Raw genomic sequence first — 22,571 nt, 5'->3', positions numbered from 1 at the left:
ATAGAGATGCACTGTCAAAAAATCCCTGAAAAAATAAATTCCTCTATGAGGTAAGATGCAATTAGGATATTCTCAATTTTCTCACTCACAACTATACGCCCATTCTCCCTTCCAATGACCCACAATCCCAACATTGTGGCAAACAAAACCCAACAAACAAACAAAAAACAACCAGAAAACAAGAAACAGAAGCTCATTCCAACATTCTGATAACATCTTTAACGAAAAGAACAGTTTCAGGATGTGACAAACATCAAACAGTTTCAGGATGTGACAAACATCAAGCGTCAAACATTCCTCCAGATGGAGATTTTTTTTTAATATTTTTTATTTTTCTTGAAAAAAGTACAAAAAACTGGATATTTAGAAAAAAATCCGTGGCTTTTTTTTTTTTTTTCACTAACATGAGAGTTAAAGTGGACAGGGAGGGGGGAGAAAGGAGGGACTACATTGCAGCCAATAAAGAAATCTCTAAATCCGTTCTGCCCTCCTCCCAGAAATTATTACCACTTCCTCCCCTCCCAGCTTGGTAAAAGGAGTTTGCCAAACACTAGCCAGAAATACATACAAGTCTTCTCAGAATAGAAGGCACGGCATAAAGTTATTCGAAAGAGGAAGAAAAAAAATCAGAACCTCTGTTGAAAGCTCCAATCATCTCAGAATTTGCCAGTTAATATATATATTCATATATATATATATATATATAAAAATTCTCTGTTACAATGCTCTCCTCATCATTTCCACACCTCTTCACTCCCCTCGCGCGCTCCATGCGTGACGATCGAGTCCTGTCCCGCCACACAATCCTCGCTCTGCTCCAGGCGCTCGCTGCATTCCCCCTCCACCCCGCACACGTGGGAAAGAATCCAGTGTGCACAAGAAACGCCAGCACTGCAACTACCTTCTGGACTCGGGAAGCTGGAATGGTTTCGGGCCAGCTGGATGACGTTAAATCAGTCAACAGGCAGCAGAGAATGAAGCCGGGCTCAGACATGCTTCTACCAACTCTGGAGGCTACGAGAGTTTTACCTCTGGCAATAGCAAACAGTGTTTTTGGCAGGGGTGGCATTAAAAAAAAGCTTGCGGCTTAGTCACCTTGGCTGAATCAGTGCAGAGTTTGTGATTGTGAGTGCAGGAGTGGTGAAGGGGTTGCGGTTAAGCCCAACTGGCCTTCACACATAACAAAGCTTCCTACCAGATGCTAACAACAACAGCAGCAGCATGTATCTCTCTCTGGAGTACCCAGTAATATGCCAGGACATACCAAGGCTTCACAAAGTGTGCAAAATGCATTTGGTCAATATAAACATTTGATTAAAAAAAAAAATAAATGATCAAACAAGAAACAGAATAAAATACTGGTTTTGCAACCTGGTCTGTACAAACAGTCAAGAACTTACATATCTAAAAAGAGTTTGAACCCAAAGCTCGAGTAAGATCTACCTTTTCTTATTTCTTTTTAAATCAAAAAAAGTAAACTTGGGTTTTAAAACAGTCTTGGCCCAACACCTTTTGTTCAAGGTTTCCAAGTGCATAAATCTCCTCATTTTCCACAGCAAGCTAACCCCCGGTAGCTCTTCACACGTGTGCGTGTTCTGACAGTCTCAATGGACCCAGGAGAGCGGTTATTGCCAGTGACAGCTGCGTCCGAAACGCTGTAACATCGCCCCTGTTAAATAACCCCCTGTAAAAACACTACCTCTTGAAACCACTTGGATCAGGATACTTAGTGAGCGGCATTAGCCTTCCTAAAGCAGCGACCAGGCACCTCTGCCCAGAGAAGCTACTCATCTCAGAGCTGCCTGGCTAGACAGAGATTTTCGTTAAGAGTTGAAATACTCAAGAGAAGCGATTCGATGCTCGAGGTCCCGACCAGGCAGCGTCCTCTTCATGTGGACTCCAGAGTGTTCAGCTGGAACAGGTTGTGGTTGGTGGGGGTGGTGAAGTAGAGCTGTTCACTGGGCGAGCGGTTGTCACAGGGGCTGTTGAGTCCCAGAGTCCTCTCAAAGTCCAGGAGTTGGCCCATGAAGTTAAAGTTTGGGGAAATGTTGGATTTTTTCCTTTTCACAAAGTCATAGGCATCGTTCAGGGACAAGTTCAGTTTTTGCATCAAGTAGGCGACAGTGACCGTTACGGACCGGCTGATGCCAGCGAGGCAGTGAACAAGGATCCCACACTTCTTGGAACGGGCCTCATCTGAAATAAGACAAGGGGAAGGGGGAGTCTATTATTCTGCACCAAAAACACATGGCTTTGGAGCAGGGCCAGGTGGCAGCTGCAAGCTCCCAGCACCACGATGACTGCCAGAGCTGGATCCCCTGCCCCTAGTGACACCATCCCATGTCCCTGGGACACCCACATCTCTCCCCACAGGGCTCCTGAGATATTCCTGCTGCATGGCAAAGCTGCACATCCCCAGCAAGGCCAAGCACCTCATGTGCTTGAGAATTATCAATCAGGTCTAGCAACACATCCCTTGCCTAGGGAACATCGGTACCTTCTACTCAAGAGAGTTGGAGCAACCCGGAGGAGGCAGATGAAGCTGGAGACAACAGCTCCAGGGAGATGCTGGTGGCTGGACCCAGCACACCCACCTCAACTCCTTCTAAACCAGGGAAGGCTGTGCACTCAGGGCAAGGCTGCAGCCCAGCACTACATGAACTATTCTGCTGTTCCTGTCCTCCTACCACTAGAAAGTTACATGAATGCAGCCAATGCCAATTTAAGCGGAGTCTGAAGTGCAGGAACTTCCCTTATTGTGAAATTGTTCTTTAGGATCGACAGAAATGCACTTCACCACAAACAAACGCTTGTGTTGGAGGAGGCTCTCAGGATGAATGGTAGCGGGAAGCAGGAATGCAGGCTGGACCAAAAAATGGCGAGAGAACAGCAGTGAAATTTCCCCTCCCTTGCCACCAACTGAAAAGCACACACACACTCATTGTCTCTCACACAGCCGGAACAGCGTGATCCCTTTATGAATTGACATCTCAGTGCTGAAAGAGGGACACGCCACTGAGAGCACTGAATGCACGCAAGTACCCAGCGCTGCCTCTACTTCTGGGCAGCCCTATTTGAAGTCAGTCATTTGACTGAGAGCTTGGCGGGGAGCGAAAAAGTGGCAGGAGAAAGAGGATCCTCGGGCAAAGCCAGAGGTAAGAGACACTCTGGCACCGTAAGTGCAGGGAAGGGCAAAGAACAAGCAGGCAAAACAAAAATCCAGACCCAAGCCACAACAGGTTTTCTGCCCAGCCTCCAAAACCAGGCAAGAATTTCCAGTAGGGTGGGCAATCACCACCCAGTGTACCCAGCCCTCCCCCCAGGCTCTCCTGTTCAACATTTTTCCAGACATTTTTGCCTTTCATCTGACCTGCACAGCATTTCTTGGTGTTTGGTTTTAGAGTGAGGTAATCCTCCATTTCCTGTCATTAACTGGAAAGCACAAGCTCGGTGTTCACAGAGACATGGGCTGACTGAAGCAGACAGATCCCAAATGCCACATGTCAGCAGGGAGGGACACTGTACCTCACCCTGACGTTTAAACCCTGCTCATGCAGGAAGTGCAGATGGGACATCAGACAGGTCCCCGTTGCCACACTGAAGCAGCAGCTTCTGACCACAGTCATGTTACTGGAGGGCAGAAGCTGGGGGCAAAGGAGAATGTGTGAGAATCAGGGTTTCTGACAGCTGAAGAGCAGGCAAGGATCCACCACTGCTCTGCCCCATTTCAGGCCTTACAGCACAGCCAGTGCAAGCTCTGGGGTTTGAAATGGGCTGCACAGGCTTCAGTCTGCAGGCAAAGGTCCCCCTCTCCTTTACCCGTACAAGTGTTTGTAATCAGACATGAAGCCATGGGGCTTTCAATAGTTAACAGTGATACTACTGCCTGTGCCATTCACCTCCATAAAACAGCTGATTAAGCTAATGACTATCGTGAGCAAACAGCACAGGTCAGCCTGGAAGTGTACAGTCCTGTTCAGCCCAACATACACTTCCCACAGAATAAGAAGTAATTCTCAAAGTCAATGCTGGCCTAAGATAAGAGATCTTCCTTCCTGAACCCCACCACCACCAGCCAAAACTGTCACAGGGGCTGCCTACAAGAGCGGTTTTTCGATCCAAACTCTGCAGTTTAATTATAATCACTAACTCATTGTGTTGACACTTACCTTAGGAGAAGTATCCATATAAGGAGTTAGTTATGCTGGGGTGACTTACAGCAGGATCCCAACTAGACTAGCAAATCCCTTCAGGAAAAGAAAACACACACACACACACACACGCACTCCCTGATTTTAACCACATTTGGGGCTAAGGAATTGCTGGCAGCAGTCACACTAAAGCAGCTCCCATCCCCAAGCAGAGCAGGCAAAGGAGCTCCCCACTGCCTGGGTTCAGCCGTTTCACAGCAGTGCAAATCCCCACACAAGGGCAAGAGGCAGTGGGGCCAGTCCAACCACTTGCAGGTAGCTCGGCTGAGGTGCTGCAAGAGGGCTGAATTTTGGAAGGGGAGGCCTCTCTGAACACAGCCAGGGTGAGATGCACCAGATGTGCCCCCTCAGAGCGTGACACTCTGCTGCTAAGCTGATGCTGTGCCCCGGAGAGGTGAGGCTGCAGACAGCAGCAGCCCTGGGAAGCGGCACACCACATTCCCAAGCGGTGAGTATGAAAAGAGATGTTCTGCCAGCTACCTACCAATGAAAGCAATGGCCTCGGGAAAGAACTGCGAGAGGTTCTGGCTCCAGTGATCTGAGATGGGGATCTGCTTGTACTTGAACTCTCCGTCATGCTCAAACATGTTTGGCAGGTTAGGAGTCACATTCAGGATGTACTTAATGCCGTATTTGCCCAGGACGTCCAGGTTGGTGGAATCTTTGGCACAGCCCAGGTACAGGTAAGGTAGGATCTGGACTGGAAAGGCAGGCTGATTGCTCGGGATGGGGCTCCCGTCCGACTCCGTGGCACTGCTGGGCTCCCTGTCGGATTCGCCATCCGAGCAGTCGGAACTTATCCGCAGCCCTCCCAGGCCAAGGACCGATGCTGGGGGAGAGTTGCTGGGTGAGGAGCTGTCAAGGTTTGTCTCGCAGTGCTCAGAATATTCAGTCTGAAACTTGTTAAAGCCACCTGGGAAGGGGGAAAGGAGAGAGGGAAGGGGAGAGGCAGAGACAAAGAAAAAGATGTTTTAATCTTCATGATGGGAAATCCTTCTACCTGTGAACATGTTACTCAGAAAGTCTTTACCAGCAAGAAGTTGGTATCCCTTCAACTTCACAGCAAGAAAAGCATTTTCCTGCTCCCTTATCTTCCCTGGGCAAACTGATACTGAGCAAACAGGTCCCAGGAGAGCAAGGAGTGGTCCTTGCAAAATTCAATATTGCCTGTGAAAAATAGGGCCAAATCTCAACCACAAAAGAAAGAAACATCCACAAACAAAATCAAAGCCAAGACACAATCTCGCCGTGCCAGCTTCTCAAAAATAAGGGTCTGGGGCAGTTTAGGCAAGAGCTATTACTGCTACTTAGAGAGAAAAGTATCCGTGTCTGAAAAGACAGATCAGGGACAACCACCACACACTCACTCCAGGCACTAAAACCAACGAAATGATTCACCTCCAAGCAGGCAAAAAGACCCTAAGTTTTGCCACAGACTGATACTCGAAATTATTTTCTCACTATAAAATAGGTTTTGCAACAGAGCAGTGTCACAGGTTTGTTCTTCACCCAAACCACAGCAGGGGCACAGAGGGATGGGACCCTTCACGTCTGCCCCTAATACTTTTTTCTCCAGCTCTTCAGCTCAGCTGCTTGGGAAGGAAGGCAGAGGCAGGGAAGCAAAAACCCCACGGATCTACCTCCTTTCCAGGCGGTATTAAAGCAGAGCTCAGCCACCGGGATCTGACACTGACAAATGGTTTAATTAGAAAGGGCTCCTGGAAACTTCGTTAGTGGGTTCGGCGGTTGTGGCGGGGTCACTGAGCAGGACAGACAGCTCCTGCCACATCCATTCATGAAAAAGGCTCGTCCTCGCCCTCCTCCTCCCCCCGCGCCGCCAGACAGCGCCGAGGAGCCATTTTGGAATTTTAATTAGAAACATTTCCCACCGAGGCTCCCGGAAAAAGGCAGAGAAAGGGGCTCAGCTCTTCCCCTGCGCATCGGGGAGAGCTGAGGAGTAACTTTAAAACCGCTCCTTCCTGCCGGGGATAAGGACGATGGGGAGAGAAACGGGAACGCAAAGCGAGAGGGAGCAACGGAGCCCATGGGGGAAACCCCAAACCGGGATGGGATGGGAGACTCGCCCACGGGCAGGGATCGGAGGGTCGAGGGGGAATGGGATCAACCCCTGTGCTGGCCCCTCACCATGTTTTGAAGGAGGCGTGTGTGGGCTGCGCAGCCCCGAGGGCTGGTCCCCAAATACCTGACTGTCCCCCTGCCGCCCCACCCCGCCACCTGGGGCTTCCTCGGCTCCCCAGAAAAGGTCTATATCAAGGGACAGCCGTGTTTTTTAAAGAGCCGCAAGTGGCAACTTTCTTGACCACTCTCCCCACGCACGCTCCCCCGCTCTCCTGTTATTCCTGCCTCAAAGCCGCCACCCAGCGACCGGACTGGGAGCACTGGGAGGATGGGAAGGGTCCCAGCAGCCCAGCTGCGGGCTCTACTCAGCCCGCTGCGATCTTTCAAAATGGCCAAAAAACACCCAAAAAAACCAAAGCTCCCAAAGCACCCGCAGCCCTGGCGGAGGGACGAGTGCGGGGTTCGGCTCCCCTGCAGGGCAGGTCCCCGCTCCCCATCGCCCTGTCCCGGGGGAGCAGCCGGGCTGCCCTCCCCGAGACCAGCACTGCTTGGCAAAGGGGGAGGAAAACCTTAGCGAGGGCTTTTGCGTTATGTGGGGAGATAAAATACAAATAGAGAAGGGCTCTCTTGCCCCCCAAAATCCAGCCATTCCTCCCGGAGGGCTGGAGAGGAGCCTGGTGCCGGCGCGGGAAAGCTCCCTCCGGGCAGAGGAGGCGAGGGGCACCCGGCGCTGCCCAGCCGGGATCCGCTTGAGACGGGGCAGCGCTGCAGGGGCCGCGCCGGCGGCGAGCCTGGGGGGCTCCTCCCGCCGCTACCGGGGAGGCGACGCAGGAAGAAGCGGGGCGCTCCCGGCCGCTTCCAGCCTGCGACCATTTTGTGCGGGGGATTAAAGCGGGATGCAGAGGAGGGGAAAAAAAACATAGAGAAAAATGGAAATAAATCAGGCAGAACGGATAAGGGAAGGAAGCAAAAGGAGTCAGCCACCTCCGTCCGACCAGGGGATGAGCACCCTAGGGATGCAGCGGCCGGCCAGGGGCTGCGCAGGGGGACACGGACAAGGGCGGCGGGAGCGGGACGGGGCTGGAGGGAGGGCGAGGGGCACCTCACCTTTCAGGTAATAGGCTTTGCAGCCGTCATCACGCAGCTTCTGGAGCAGGAGCCCCAGCACGGAGGTGGCGGCACCGCTGTCCTGCCAGTCGGCGGTGGCCTCGTCGTAGAGCAGCACCGTGTCGGCCTTGCAGCGCTTAACGAAGCGCTCCTTATCCTCGTGGTTAGGGATGATGGAGCGGATGGGCAAGTTGCCCTTCTTAAGGCGGCGCAGCATGAGCCCGGGGATGGCCAGGTTGATGGCCGTCTCGATGTGCGAGCTCTCGAACAGCTCGTGGGGGCGGCAGTCGAGCAGCAGCAGCGAGCGGCCGCCGCCCGACTCCAGCTCCTCCTGCAGCCACTCCGCGCTCTTGCACGGCATCGCCGCAGCCATGGGCGCCCGCGGGGAGCTCCCCCAGACCTGCGTTTTCATGGGGCTCGGCAGCGGCGGCCGCCAGCGCCCGGCCCGCCGGCCACCCACGCGGCGTCCGGACGCGGCCCCGCTCCGCTGGGTCGGTCTTGCGCTGCGCCGGACGCGGCTCCGCTCAGCACGGCCGCGGGTGCGCGGTGTGTGCGGCCCGGAGCGCGGCGGCCCCCGTCCTGCCCTAGGCGCTGCGCCCCATGCCGGCGGCCTCAATTAAAGCGGCGCTCGGCCGGCGGCTCGGCGAGTCATGCCTCGGGAGGCGGGGCGGCGGCGGGGCCCGCGCCTCAGCCCCGCCCGGCGCCGCGCCGCGCACACGCCGGCCCCGCCCCCGCCCGGCCCCGCCCCCGCCCGGCCCCGCCCCCCGCGCCCCCACAGCCAATGAGACGCGGCGGGGAGAGCGGGGCGGCCCAATATGGGCAGGGGCGGGGCCACACCGGGGGCCGAGCGCGGGAAGGGCCGCGGGAGCCGCAGGGCGCCGGGCACGGCGCCGGTAACTGGGCACGGCACGGCACGGCACGGCACCGCACTGCACCGCACCTCACTGCACCGCACCTCACTGCACCGCACCTCACTGCACTGCACTGCACTGCACTGCACTGCACTGCACCGCACCGGGCACGGCATGGCCCACCGGGGCTGACCCCGCGCCCTTCACCCGAGCGTGGGCTTAATAAAAGGCTCAGGCAGTGAAGTGACCCAGCCCGCGGGCCGGAGGGTGCGCAGGCCCGCGTGGGTTCTGAGTGGGTCGTGCCCAGCCCTGTTTGGTCTTTGACAGGAACTCACAGTTCCAAAATAAAATCGACTGAGACTCATTAAGCCTCCACATTGCCTTTCGTTCTCAGAATGAGCTACAACATAGATGTTTTTATCCGTGCATCCTTGTTTATTTTTAGAGTATCTTCCCTGTTGGTATCCACTACTATAAATACAAACCTTTTGTGCTGCAACACTAACATTTCAAGACAGGAATGTAACTGGAGGCACCCTTTGGTTTCCTTCCATCTTTTACATTCCTTCTCATGTGAATCAGTCCTCTGGTACCAGAAGTTTTCCGTGCCTCACACAAACTGTTCCTGTTACAAAATAGATTTGATCTTTCTCTTTTTAATGAGCAGGATGACATTAAAAATGTGGTTCTGTATGAGCCACTTCTACTGTAATCTATTTTCACCATGCAGGCAGTCAAACATTGGTGGACTGCTCAGAGAGGTTGTGCAATCTTCCATCCTCGATTGATTTCAAGATCTAACTCAACCATCCCCAGGTAACCTGGCCTGCCCCCAGGGCTGACCCAGCTTTCAGCCAGAGATTTGACTGGAGCTCAGCTGTGGTCTCTTCTCTCCTGGGTTATCCTACAAACCCCGGCTCTCCAAATTCTTGTAAGCATGAGTGGGAATCATTCCTTCTCCCCAGTCTGGGACAGATAAGCCATTTCATTTTTTTCTCCCTAACTTTTCATCTCTTTAGCCTCTTAATATAAACTTTGTCAGCACACACTGAAGGGAAGAGGCAGGTCTATTTCACCAGAAGATTCCCAGGCTCAGCAACCTGACTAGGTCTCCTCAAGTTTTTTTCCCCAGCTGGCTGAATTTCAGCCAGAACTGGGCTGTACCTTGTGTAACAGGAAAAATATTGCTCTTAAAACACTCCCCCACACGCAAACAAACACGTGCACACACAGAGTCTCAGTTGTAATGTTGTTGAGAACTGTGCTGTTCAAATGGCATTGTCTCTAGGCAGAACTTCAAATTGATTTGTATCTGAAGACACTTTTCTTCTGGTCAAAATCTGCTTTTCTCAAAGCTGAGATCCACTACTGAAACCATTTCAGAGCCACTGTCTCTCTCACATCATTTATAGACCCTTAACACATGAAATATGCCAAGAGGGCTATATTCCTGAGCCTTTAGTACAAAAGCAGCACTTGGATGTGCAGGGGTCCCTGCCTCCTTTCAGTCTAATTCCTAAGGCTGGATCCTAATGAAAATACTGACTTAAGACAGCATTTGAGCACATGCTTAACTTTGAGCACAGCGAGTGTCTCATTGCTAAACACTCTGTGATTTCAGCAGGACCGGGCCCTGAACCATTCATGGATTTCATTGGCATCAGCAAAATAAATGTCTTGTTGTACATCGCTTTTTTTGTGACTCAAGTGTGCCCAAGAAAGCGGAACAGCAGAAGCTGTCCACTTCCCCTTGCCCGGTTTATTTTTACCACTGGTTGCTGTGGGAAGCTATTGTGATTCAGTGTGGCAGTAGGAAGTTCCTAACGCTGCTCTTTGCAGCAGAGGATGTTGAGGTTCTTATGCAAGCCACAGGCACAGTGAAAATAGCTGACCTTTCAGAATGTTTATCAAGGCACCTCCAATTCACAAGGGGAGCAGCAGCAGCTTGTGCAGAGAGCTAAAATCTGGGTCTAAAGTCCCTGTTGTGCTGAAAACAGCCCAGAAATCTTACAGGGATCCTTTTCGGTGGTGCGAGGGAGGCAGGTGTAGCCGCCAGCGTGTGGTCCTGTGAAACCAGAAGAGAAATGTTTCACCTCCATTCTGCGGTCGCATCAGCAACCACATCAGTTTCGGGACAGGCTCCAGACGCGTCACCTGCAGAGACAAGTGCAGATTTCACTCTGAGAAGGGCCAAAGCAAAATAATGTCACTTAACAGAAGGGCGACACCCTCTGCCTGCCCAGCCGGGACCTGAGGGACACTGGAAGAGCTTCCCCTGGCTCCGGGCTGGCCGGGCAGGGTCGCGGTGCTGGGTGCTGGGCGCTGGGTGCCGGTGCCAGCCCGTGGCCGTGCTGCCCTCTGGAGTCAGCCGCTCACAGTGCGCCCAGGCAGCCAAGGCACCGGCCCGCCGGCATCCGGGACTGACACCCGCGGGGGTTCTCCCGTCAGAGAGGAATCCCTGCCTGCAGAGAGCGGCGGCCATCCCCCGGAATCCCCACGTTTCCTGAGACATGGCTTGCAGGCTGGGGCCAGGACATGGTGTGCCAGCACCTCCTTCAGCCCAGCGCGGCTGGCAGGGCTCAGGGGTGTTGGTGGTGTTTGTCTCCCCATGCCCAAGGCTTTGCTGACAGGCAGAAGAACAACACTTGTCCAGAAATGGCCCCTGCCCTGCCAGCCCGGAGCAGCCAGGAGCCAGGGGAAGCTTTTCCAATGTCCCTCAGGTCCTGGCTGGGCAGGTAGAGGATGTCACCTTCTGTTAAGTGACATTATTTTGCTTTGGCCCTTCTCAGCTCAGGTCCCAAAAGCCCCAAGTGCTCGTGACAAGGACTGCACAAAGTGATAACCACTCTACATGTGGATTCATGAAATTGTAGAATATCCTGAGTTGGAAGGGACCCACAGGGATCATTGAGGCCAGCTTCTAGTTCTGCCCAAGACCATCCCAAGAGTGCCACCACGTGCCTGAGAGCATTGTCCAACCCTTCTTGAACTCCAGCAGGTTTGGTGACCACTGGCCTGGGGAACCCAGGGTTTGCCATCATCCCCATAGCACAATACCAGACCTGACCCAAGTTTCTAATACAGGTTGTGTGCATCTTTCTGGCTGTTTTTCTGCTGTGGAAAGGCTCCCTCCTCCAACAGTCCTTCTGCTTGATGCCCAGTGCAGTGACCAGGCAACTCCCCCTTGCCCACAGCCCCATCTTGCTGGCTTGGCTTCAGAGTACTTTTGTCTTCACCTGTCCCCACCTCCCATGATGCTGGTGCAGATGCCAGCTCAGGTTCCTCATTTCCATCACCACCACCTCTCTCTTCCCAGATTCTCTGACTGCAGAGCCCACAGGCCTTTTTGATGTTTTAGAAACAAAGACCATGAGTCATGGCAGAACACAAGGTAAGTGCATCATTAGCAGATGCCTGCCCAAAACCCACTCTAGGCCCTGGCAGCCCCTGCAGAGGCATCGTTCCCAAGGATGTGACAGACCCTACTTTGAGCCAAAGAGGGAGGCAAGATGTGAGTAAAGGGCAGAAGGTGTCACACTCCTAGAGGATGCATGGTACTACCTACAGCTTAGGTGAGGAAGGGGCTCCTCAGGATTTACAGAGTAAAGTAAATTAGAAGCTGGTCAGAAGTTAATATATATTTTCTTCTTAAAAATGAACCTCTGAAAAGCTTTTTTTTTGTAACCTGCACTTTCTCCACAACACTTCACCCCAGAAGGATTTTCCTTCCAGCCTCTCCCGCAACAAACCTGGGCTGTAGCAGCTGAACCTTCATAGGACTTACCTTCTCACCACTCATCAGCTGTTTGCTACATCTAAGAAGAGGTATTAGGTATGATTGGTGGCCCAGATACCAGCCCATAAAGCTACTAAACTCTTTTAGAAGGAGTTTCACCTGGCTCAAGTGCCTGTGATCGAATATCCATCAGTACCAAGACATGAAGCACCTTCCTGGCAGCTTAATGCTGGACTGGCAGGTCAAAGCTGTGTTTTGTGAGCAAGATTTCAGCTGGGAATTTGCTCAGGTAACCTGGGCCCCTCAGGCCAGCTTCTGGTTTGCTCTGTGACGTTGAATGAATCCACAGTTTTGTGTACTTCCCATGTGTAGAATGGGGCTGATACCTCCCATCACCTTTGCAAGAGTTTGGGTGCTAAGGAACCAGGCAGGTGGGCTGGTGTGATGTTAACATCCTCTTGCAGTGCTGAATTTCTAGGACTGAATCACTTTTTTCTATCTTTAAAAATAAATTTTTAAAAAAGACTTTTTATTTAACTTCAGCTTCCCTTCCTAATTACTTAATGTAGTAGGAGTTATTTTGTCAGGAGAGGGCACTTGTTGATGGTTTACCCCATGTTTCATTAATGCATGGAAGAGGTTAACTCCTGGTAGTTATGGTAGCAGATGCATGGTTTTAACAGGGAAAAAAAAAATCCCCAATTTTACTTTCTACTCTTGCACTAATTTGTGACTATTTTTATCAATGTTAGCACTGAGCCAGGGTAAAAATACTCCCTAGAAAGTTTAGAATTTACATTTGTCTTCATATATATTCAGCAGAAATCCAGCTCCCCAGCCTCCGCACTGCCTAATCTGGACTCATTAACTTCACCCGCCCCCGAGAAAAATGTCAGATGACTTTGGCCTGGCGAAGCCTTTCACCCACAAACACTCAGCAGGAGGGTCCAAGTCTCCTGTCTGCAGCAAACAATCCCTGTGGAGCATCAGCTCTGGCACTGCAGGCATCCATCTCAGCCATGGGAACAGATTCACGCTTCCTAACACAGCCCTGCCTCGGGGCAAAGTCTCCGATGTTGGGCTCCATCCCGTGGGGATGCTGAGCCCTGGAAGCATCTTCCACATGGCAAGGCAGATGGATGGAGGCTGGGGAAGAAGCACCACAAGGAGAAACCTTTGTTGGAGCATCTCCTGAAACACAAGGCAGCCACAAGCATGTGGAACTGGCATTGCCAGGTCCCGGGATAATGCCATTTTTCTTCTATTAAATGGACATAACATTTGGCTCTCTGAGATGCCCTTTTCCTGCACAGCTGGAGACTTTCATGTCAATGTGTCAATGAACTCTGCTCCAAAGACAACAAAATTGCTCTCTGACAGGTTCCTGCAGAAGAAGCAAACCATCCCCTCCTGTGCAGTGGGGCCATTACCATCTCACAGGGGCACAGCAGCCCAGAGGGGCTGAGGCTGGAGGTCCCTCTGAGGAGTGTCCAGTCCAGCTCCTGTCTCACAGCAGCTTCTCTTAGGGCAAGTATTGCCCCTACTATTGGGTATGCCAATATCTCCAAGGATGGAGGCTCCACACCTTCTCTGGGCAAGGAAGGTGGTGCAGTATTTCACCATCCTCACAGTGAAAAAGGGAACTGACATGTCCCGTGCTTCAATTTGTTCCTGTTGCCCTCACTGGCCACCCAGGAAAAGTCTGGCTCCATGTTTAGGGTTTGAGGAAAGCCCTGAATTTTTCAGGAAATGGGTGTGTTTTCTATGAAACCCAGGAGAGAAAGGGGGCTCATGTTTAAGCTGGAGCCAAGAGCCCAGAGGCTCCCCCAGCAAGGGAGGGCAGCTCCAATCTAATTAAACTGAGAAAACATCCTTAAGCATCACCATTCCCCTTCTTCCCTGCTTCACTTCCTGAGCTCCAGGCTCCTTCCAGAGGAAGAACTGGAGAATATTTAAGATTATTTATCCTTTTAGCAGTGAGTTTTAAATGAGGAGGTCTGGAAGCTGCTCCTTAGAAAATTCTCCCCTGCAGAGGACCAGAGGAGGGGAAAGCTCCATTGTTCCTTTGGCATGAGACCCTCCAGAGTCTGTCACTGCAATGATGGAATAGGACAGGACACTTATGGGACTTAAGAAGCCAATAACATCTCCCCTGGCTCGGGCATGTGTTGGACACAGCCTGCACAGCCTGGAGTTGAATACAGACCTCCATATCCCATTTATTCCTCCTTTTGCATGCCAGAAAAACCCTTCCTCCTCAGAAAAGAGTGAAGCAAGAGAGAAATGGTCCAAGACATGGGATGCAGGACCTGTTGGTGCTGTCTGAGCCCCGGCCCTTGGCTCTGCTGGGCTCCATCCCTCCCTGGCTCTGCAGATCCAGCACGGCGCCCGCCCCGCACACGTCAGTTCCTCGGCAGCTCCTTCAGACAGCCAGGCTGTTTTCAAGAAGCAATTTCCTGCAGAGGAAGATTTTTTTTTTTCCAAGGAGCCTAAGTGGGGACTTCCTGGTGCAGGCTTTTCATGGAAAACCATTGTGAGAACAGCTTCACCACCCACCAGGAAGGGCTGTCACTGAGCAGGCTGCACCCTGCTCTGTGTGCCCAGCCCAGCTTCCCAGTGCATGCCCAGGGGCTGAGTTTTGTGACCCTCACTCACCTCCCCAAGCTGCTGCTGGGATGCTGACTTGTGGCAGGGGAAGTGGACAGATGGTGAAGATCTGGACGGGGTGCAGGCAGTGCAGAGCCTTCCAGGGAAGATTCTGCATGGCCTGTCCCTCTGCTGGGAGAAGATGTGGGAGAAAATAAGAGGAGACATAAAGACTTCACCATACTTCACTCTCCAGCCTTTGCATTTTCCCTCCTCACTATTCTGCTGGTCTGATTTCAAGCAGGGCCACCAGCTACCAGGACAGGCTTCTCCCCACACAGAGCTGGGTGTCACTGCTCCTCAGCCTGGTTCTGGGAGGCACCTGGGTGCTCCTCTGAAATGCAAACCCTGCCAGGGCTTCTCCCACTGCTGCAAGAGAGGGGCAGCCCAGCTCAGCTCTGCTGTGGTGGAGCCAGGGCAGTCCCAGTGGCTTTGGCAGCACTGCCTGGGATTTACACCAGAGCCCAGAGGCAGCCCCAGCACCATGGCAGTGCCCCACAGCCCTGGCTATCAGTGAAACCCCAAAATGTACCAGTTAAACCCTCAGCCAACACAGACCCTGGGGCAGCAAGTTGCACTGTGCTGCTGCTTCTCACCATGGGTGGTGTTAAAGCCAATTATTGTTTATATCCTTTTACTCCAATGAGCTGTGCAGGTCTCCCAGACAGTGCATGTTCCCTTCAATGCTGCTTTTCATTCAGGCAGTTGTTCTGGTTTGAGTGTGTTTTGTGGCTATGGATGGAGAGGCAGCCCAGACTCGTGCCCTGCATTGAGCTCTCACCTGTGCTGTGGCAGCACTGCTCTCCCATGGAGAAGTTCTGCTGGACATCTGTGAAGATGCTCTGGCTCCAGAGGTTTTTTCCTTGCGTCAAATTCTCTGGTTTTGCAACCTCTCATTGCAGTTAAAATAAAACTAAACAACAACCAAGAATCCATTTCCATGAAGCATTTCAGGAGCAAGGGGCTGGTTCCTCTTTCAGAGCATCAAAAAACAACTTCTATTTTCCTCACAGCATTAGCAATGTTCAGCTGAGCCCTGCTCTTTTTTCCCCCAAAAAAGTTTAGTTTCCAGGAAACAGGACTTTATTTTGAACACAAAGCATCTCTTTGGCCAGCCTGAGACTCTTGGGTACATTCACAACTTTTGAATACACATATACGACCTACAAGAACAGGACCCAGCATAGAGGGAACTGAAACAGGTCTCAGGGAAGAGTCCAGTCCCTTCCCAACCCACCACTGGCTCTATTGTGTGATGCTGGGCAGGTCCCTTCCCTCTGTCTGTGTCCTGTTTTCCAAGCCTTGAACTGGGGTTTAAGATCCTTCATGCAGGACTCTGCTGGACCTCAGAGTTGGCAAGAAGTATCTGAAACGCTCAAAAGGCGCCAATCCAGTTTCTGGCAGCAGTGCTTGATCAAGCTGATTGTGAGAAAGCACCACTGGCTCATGGTCAGCTCATTATCCACCAGGACCTCCCCCAGGTCTTTACCTGCAAAGCTGTTTTACAGCCAGCTGGTCCCCAGTTTGTACTGGGTCATTGTACTGGTGAGTGGGGTCATTCCTCCTTGGGAGCAGGAGCTCCTACTCCCTTTGCTGGACTTCACAAAGCTCCTCTTTGCACATTGAGGTCCTTGTGAATGGCACGCTGGAAAGTGCAAAGCCAGGGGAGCAGGGAGAGCTCACAGCATTCCATAGCTCAGGTGGTGGATCTTGGAGAAAAGGATGGAGTTGGAGACACACATCCCTTCCCTTCTGCCCACAACAGAGGGGGGCACCAGCCTAGGGACACCCAGGGCACAAGGAAAGGGGGATCCTGCCAGCAGCTGGTGCCATCCCAGCACACACTGTGCCTGTGCTCCTTCACTCACCATCTGACAAGCAAGGAAGCAGCGCTCAGGGAAGGAGGTGACCGGGCAAATTCAGTAAAGACATCGCAGGGAATGAGTCACTGGCTCTGCGAAAGAAGCCAGGCTCTGGAGGGAGAAGGGCAGCAGGAAAGAGGAACACTCCCAGGAGATGGCTGCAGGATGATTAAAAGGCTTTTACTTGGACCTTGCATCGGAGACCCCCCTGCCAGAGGAGTGAGAGCAGAGCTCTGGCTGTGCCCACAGAGCAGCTGCTGCCCATGGGGACACAGCAGTGGGAGCTCAGCTCCTCAGGGAGGCTGCTCCCAGAGCAGGAGAAATCACCCACCTAAGCCAGGCTTTTCTCAGGAAAGGCTTGGCTCTGGTGGTGACATTTCTCATGGGAAATATTATTTCCTTGAAAACCTTCAGGTCAGCTAAAAGCTTTTAGCACAGTGGCACCAGACACACTGAGCTGGTTGAGTCAGAAGGTAATTTCCAACACATGTAAGGCAACTTCCGAGGACCAGAGAGATTCATCACCATGTTTTCCTGGTGACACCTTCAGTTGTTTTGCTTCTAAGAATCAGCCTTTTGTTTACTGTTTTAGCTTATTTCCTTGTGGAAAGCCTTTCATTTACTCCCCAGCATTACCTGTAGCTTTTAATCCCAGCAGGTGAAGGAGGTGGAAGAGGAACAGCTCTTCAGCAGCAGGGCCAGTGTGCCAGAAATGGTACTTTTTTTTTAAGCTGTTCATAAAGATAACAAGAGATGAAAAGGTTGTGTCAGGAGGGGGATCTTCTCTAGTTGGAAAGCACAAAATACAAGAGCACTGCTGTCTCTTCTGCTGGGGCCCTGACATTTCTGATCTTACTGCTCCAAGGGTTTGCCCTATGGAGCAGATGCCCCAGAAGGGCAGCCAAGGTGGACGGGTGGATGGGAGAGAAGCTGCCAAGGGACTCACACCCATCCTAGAGGGGCTGCAGTGCCTCAAAGAGAGAAGAAAATCTGGCTGGAAAAAAAAATCTCAGAGCCCAGACTTGTTGGGTGAAAGGTGTTGGGAATGCAAATCATTAATTTAAAGAACTGGGCCAGGAACCAGGGGTGCCAGGCTGAGCTGTTATCTGCTGCATCAGCTGCGAGCCTGGCTCAGGATTTCAAAATAAAATTAGACTTGCAGTATATGTCTTTAAATATTTAAATTACTTTCAGTAATTCATATGGTGACATTTAAACAAAGTACACCAAGCAAACGGCTCCCAGTGCTAAAAGGAAATGTTTGCAGGTAATAATATTTAATTTAAAAGGGAACAGCTGATATCAAGGCAGAATCTTAATGCTGAATTCAACCTACATTTCTCTCTCAACCAAGCAGGGAAGAATAAAGACACAGGTCAGAAAATGGTTAAAAATGTAGAGTGGTGTGATTGAAGTGCTGGTCCCAAGCACCCCAAAGAGCTGTGAATTATATGGGTGCCCAAATATTTTCAGGATCAGGGCTGCCGTAGTTTTGTGGGCTCCTAGAGGTGGGGACAAGCAATTTCATGCTGGGAAGTGAGGACCACGGGGGCTTGGTCATGCCAACCCCTCCTGCCACACTCACCTGCCCTCCCACAGCCTTCCTGGGCCCTTTGCTGTGAGTCTGTTCCAGAAACTAAAGGGAAAATCCATCCTGGGTGCAAGCGAGCGGAGCTCAATGAAGTCAGCTCACACACAGCAGCTTCGCCGCGGTGCTGCCGGCCAATTTGGAGAGCTTAGCTGGGTCTGTTACATCAGTCACACTGGATTTCATAACATCAGACATTTCAATGAGGGTGACTCATTCTCTCTTGAAGGGTATTGTATGTATGAGCAAAGATGATTAACTTTTGCTGAATGGTATGATTTCTGGGATGGGAACTGCTATTAATTAGGAGCGGATCTCAGATGTTCACAAACCCTGTTTTCATGGCCTACTTTGTATATTTTTCTCCATTCTACTTGTTTTTTTAGCTCAGGATAAATATTAAAGTGCTCTTCCCTCCTATCTGGCACTAAGGCAGCCAGATGTCCAGCAAAGGCATCTGACTTTCATAGTAAGGCACGGCCCATGGCTCAGTTCCTGTGGCCAAGCTTCAGCTACTTGCCCTAAAAAGCTCAGTTTTCACATTAAAAGCAAACAAAACAAAATAAAAGGGAGCTTCCAGCCTGCACAAGTGCAGCAGATAAAGTACCAAGGGAGGTAAAATAAGCACAAGTGGCTCAGGATGCAAAGTCCAAAGAATTATCCTTTCTCACCCTCCCCCCAAATTTTCTTTATCGAAAGAAAGCTGGGGGCTTATGCTAATCTCATGCTTCTGGCTGTTGAGGTTGAGGTTTGGGGGTTAACACCACCAAGGATCCTTGGGATAAAGAGTTTGCCAGGTTCAGGGAGAAAAATACCCTTTCAGCTGCACTGGCTGCAAAGCTGGACAATTTACCAGCACAAGGGTCAGGGTGTTCAGTGCCTTCAAGCACATCTGCAGCACCCAGCACTGTGGTCCTGCAGGAAGGGCCTGGAGAGATTAAGACCAGCTAGCTTGGAAAAGCCAAAGGAGGCAGGCATAGGATGGGATGGAGCTGTCCTTCCCCAGCCCAGGCAGTGCTGGGGGATGCCAGGGAGCAGCCAGGCTGAAGCTGGGGACCTGACAGGTCAGTGTTTAACAGCCAGGCTGTTCAGTGGCACCTTGCCACCACCTCATGATCCCCAGCATCTCCCCTGGGAGGACAAAGTCCCCTCCTAGATCCAGCCTATCAGCTCCCTCTTGTCCTATCCCATGGCACTGGCAGTGAGCAACACAACATCCCACAGAGCCAGACATCCCACCCTGCTCCAGCTCCACTGTTGTGGGCAGTAAAACTGTCTGGAAACAGACAAACTGTGGTCAGTCCCTCTGCCTGGCCAGCAGGGAGCTGGAGGAAGTGTCCTGTTCCTGGTGAGACACCACCATGAAAGTCAACTGTGACTTCCAGAGAGGGAAAGGAAGGGTCACAGCTCAGCCTGTATTCTTCCAGCAAGGATGAGGTTCACGTGCTTTGCCCAATACCCCATCCCCATGGCCCCTCCAGCACTCACAGCACTCCTCAAATGTCAGGCAGGGACTGTGAGCAGCAGTGAGGCAAACAAAGGTCACTGGATCTGTGCTTTTCCCCTTCCATCAGCTGAGGCTGCAGGAAGCTCCTGGGCACAGGCTGGAGAGCTGGTCCTGCTCCAGAGCAGGCAGTGATGAGGAGCATGAGAAGCAAACTCAAGAGAAACAATTGTTTGTAGTTAATTGAGACAAGAAGAGATGATTTTTTTTTTAATTAAAATTCAGGGCTGGGCATTTGAGGACAAATGGGGGGTGAGCAGTGAAACTGCCCTGTGGGTGGGCAGGCCTAACCTGTGGGGGTTTGGAAGCTTTTGGGGCAGTGACTTGCTCTCCTCTACCCCTCCTGCTTGTCACCAGGCAGGGGGCAGACGGGTGACCTGCCCTGGCTCAGGCACTGCACCCAGGCTGGTGGCAGCACACGTGGAAGCACCTGCTGGCCAAGCCTCCCTGTAACCACCAGGCTCGCTCTGGAGAAGCTGGGAGGTGTGGGAGCATTAGAAGGCTTCTCCTTCCAGACTCAACAGTGAGGAATGTGCACTCGAAACAGAGATAGGGCTGGTTTCACTTGTGCTGCACACCAAAGCCAACCATGAGGCTCTCTGAGATAAAGTGGCATCTAGGGGTAGGAAAACCCCACAATTCGCCTAAAATTTGCACCCATAAAACAGCACTGGCAGATCAAAGTGTGGATGTGTGATTCAGGCACAAGCCTGGGATGTGTGAGCCAGTGCCCAGGCGTGCAAGGAAGGCTGAGCCACGCAGCACCAAGGGTTTCCTTGGAGACTGACGCACGAGGGGCTTCTCCTCCACAAGCAGCACTTTCTCCCTGCCTTACCAGGCAAAGGAACACCCTAAATCCCATCCCGACCCTAAATCCCATCCCCACCCGGAGAGCTGCTGGGGGAAGGGGCAGTGCTGAGAGCCTCCAGCGGGGTTTTCCTCACCTCCGAGCACTTTTCCTGTTGCGCAACTCCCTCGTGCTTCTAAAAATGCTTGCTGGAGCAACAGTCTCTAAGGCGATTTCCATAACAATGGGTGCAGAAGAACGATGCACGCTGCTGGAGTGATTTGCTCTCTCACACGCTTGCTGAGGACCGGGCACACCGCAATTCCAGTGGTAAGATGTTCCTGTCAATGAGAGAAAGAGTATTTGACTGAATTGCTCTCAGCAGCTGCTGGAAAGCTCCCCACAGGCACCGCTGTCCATTGCCTGGCCAGGGGGCACAGGCAGGGCTCTCTGCCCTGCCCCAGGGCATTGCCAGAATCTGCAGGCACAAAACCACCCACAGCCAAGGTACAAAACCACAGAAAATGCTTCCACACCTTTGGCTGGTGTGTCAGCAGTGCCCAGCAAACACACACCATGCAGGCACCTGTAGAGGGGCAGGACCCAGCAGCTGCACTCTGACATCAGCCAAAGCTCCTGCTCCACCCCAGGCCTTAGTCCTTACAAGGCCCCCATGTGTTTCTCTTTTATCTCACAGTTCTGGGTGCTCAGCCCCAGCCAAAACCAACCAGGTTTGCTCCTTCCCCACATCTTTTCCAGTTGACCCATTAAAATCAACACTCAGCCACTGCCTCCAGTTTACATCGCTCACATCCTGCCATTACAGCTTTGTTTAAATCCGTGCAGAGCTCAACCTGTTGTCAGACAGACACTAATTGGTGTGTTTCTAATTATTTGTTTCCATCTTAAAACCTGTTTTTCAGCAGATTGCAGCTTTATTTTAATACATGCTTGGCTAGAGCTTGATATACTGGTTGCCAGTAACCTAGACACAAATGGGATTGCATTGCGCAGGGGGAGCAGGGGAAAAAAAGAGACTTGAATTAAGAGCCTGTTCATAAAAATGAATTAAACAAAATTGTGAAACAAGCAGCACTGTTACATTGCAGAAGATTGTTTCTGTATTCCCGTTTCTACCTCTTCAAATAAGATGAACCTCTGCATTCACAAAAGGGCATTTGAAACACCTCCTTACACAAATGCTTTGACCACGTTTTTTTATGTCATCAAAGCTCTAAAACTTAGGGTTAATCCTTTTTATACTCACATGGTTGGTGTTAAAAATTAGCTCATCAGTGGGTGACCAAACCAGGATCAATCTCCAACTGCTTTCCCAGGATGTGAATGCAGACACTCAGGCACTGTCCTCAGCCCCTTCATTCAAGCAACACCAACAAGCTTCTCCTCTTCCAGGAGCAGCCCCGGCCCTTTGTATCTTGGTCATTTTCACACAAGTCTTCAGAGGGCAGGAGAAGTAGCTGAGGTGCTGCTCCAAGGCAGCTGACACCTCTGGGACACACCAGGCAGCACAACCAGTGCTCTGGGGCCTGCCTTGCTCCATTCTCTCTCTGTAGCTCTTTCTCCTGTGCTGAGGATTTTGGGGTCTCCCATCTAAAATGCAATTAGGGAAACAGAGGCAATTAAACAAAAATAAAAACATATGTAATTTGCTGGCAAATAACTTTTTAGTGCAGGTCATGTTCTGCACAGCCCTGACTAAAGCTGCTTGCAACAGTCTCACCTTTGGCTTCTCCTCTCCAGCTCCTGGCCTTTCCCTGGCTGTGGGAAAATGCAGCAAGAGCATCCCACAGACAAGAAAGCCTCAGTCCCTCAGCCCAGGGGTTGTGAGGACACCCACCCACCCACCAGGACAGGCAGGAGCCACATGAGGAGTGGCAGTGTGCAGTCAGCAGCACGCTGTCTCTCTGGCATAACCTGGCCTCTGGTTGTCTCCACAGTCAGCCACAGAGGCAGAGTGAAATCCTTGTGCAGCTCTTTTCAGCAGTGGACACACTCTAAGACATTGATTTCTCTGCAGGCTTTTTGTCAGCAGACAAAGGGGCTCAAGAGCTGATGCAGCCAGTGGGTGTGAAGATGTACTTCCCAGGAGGAGCTAACTGCTAGAGGGAATTGGGTTTTCAGTTGTCAACACAGTGGCCCGGGACTTTGTAGGAGACACCCAGGTTGAGGGCACAGCCCT

The 22,571-nt window shown here is 51.7% G+C and overlaps 1 protein-coding gene and 1 long non-coding RNA gene across 2 annotated transcripts; both read right to left on the bottom strand.

Annotated features, from left to right (window-relative positions):
• Positions 1-289: 289 nt before the first annotated feature.
• On the bottom strand, positions 290-7,970 carry DUSP7 (dual specificity phosphatase 7). Its single transcript, XM_066557956.1, has 3 exons — positions 7,398-7,970; positions 4,696-5,124; positions 290-2,196 (listed from the first exon to the last, which is right to left on the bottom strand). The coding sequence occupies exons 1-3, from the start codon at positions 7,807-7,809 to the stop codon at positions 1,889-1,891; spliced, it is 1,149 nt and encodes a 382-aa protein (XP_066414053.1). The 5' UTR covers positions 7,810-7,970; the 3' UTR covers positions 290-1,888.
• Positions 7,971-9,967: 1,997 nt separating this feature from the next.
• Positions 9,968-20,639, bottom strand: LOC136561835 (uncharacterized). The gene is made up of 4 exons (XR_010784415.1): positions 20,529-20,639; positions 19,569-19,739; positions 17,129-17,223; positions 9,968-10,402 (listed from the first exon to the last, which is right to left on the bottom strand). It is a non-coding gene; the product is annotated as an uncharacterized lncRNA (long non-coding RNA).
• Between the last annotated feature and the right edge of the window lie 1,932 nt (positions 20,640-22,571).

Source organism: Molothrus aeneus, chromosome 12 (assembly GCF_037042795.1).
Source record: "Molothrus aeneus isolate 106 chromosome 12, BPBGC_Maene_1.0, whole genome shotgun sequence".
Taxonomy (NCBI): Eukaryota; Metazoa; Chordata; class Aves; order Passeriformes; family Icteridae; genus Molothrus; species Molothrus aeneus.
The sequence above is the reverse complement of the archived record's forward strand: the minus strand, read 5'-3'. Positions and strand labels throughout refer to the sequence as shown.

Excerpts from the sequence above, each read along its gene's own strand:
- DUSP7 (XM_066557956.1), bottom strand. The coding sequence starts at position 7,809 with ATGAAAACGCAGGTCTGGGGGAGCTCCCCGCGGGCGCCCATGGCTGCG. Across the intron at positions 5,125-7,397 it reads CAAAGCCTATTACCTGAAAG|GTGGCTTTAACAAGTTTCAG; the intron begins GTGAGGTGCCCC and ends CCCCCTTCCCAG. Across the intron at positions 2,197-4,695 it reads CGAGGCCATTGCTTTCATTG|ATGAGGCCCGTTCCAAGAAG; the intron begins GTAGGTAGCTGG and ends GTCTTATTTCAG.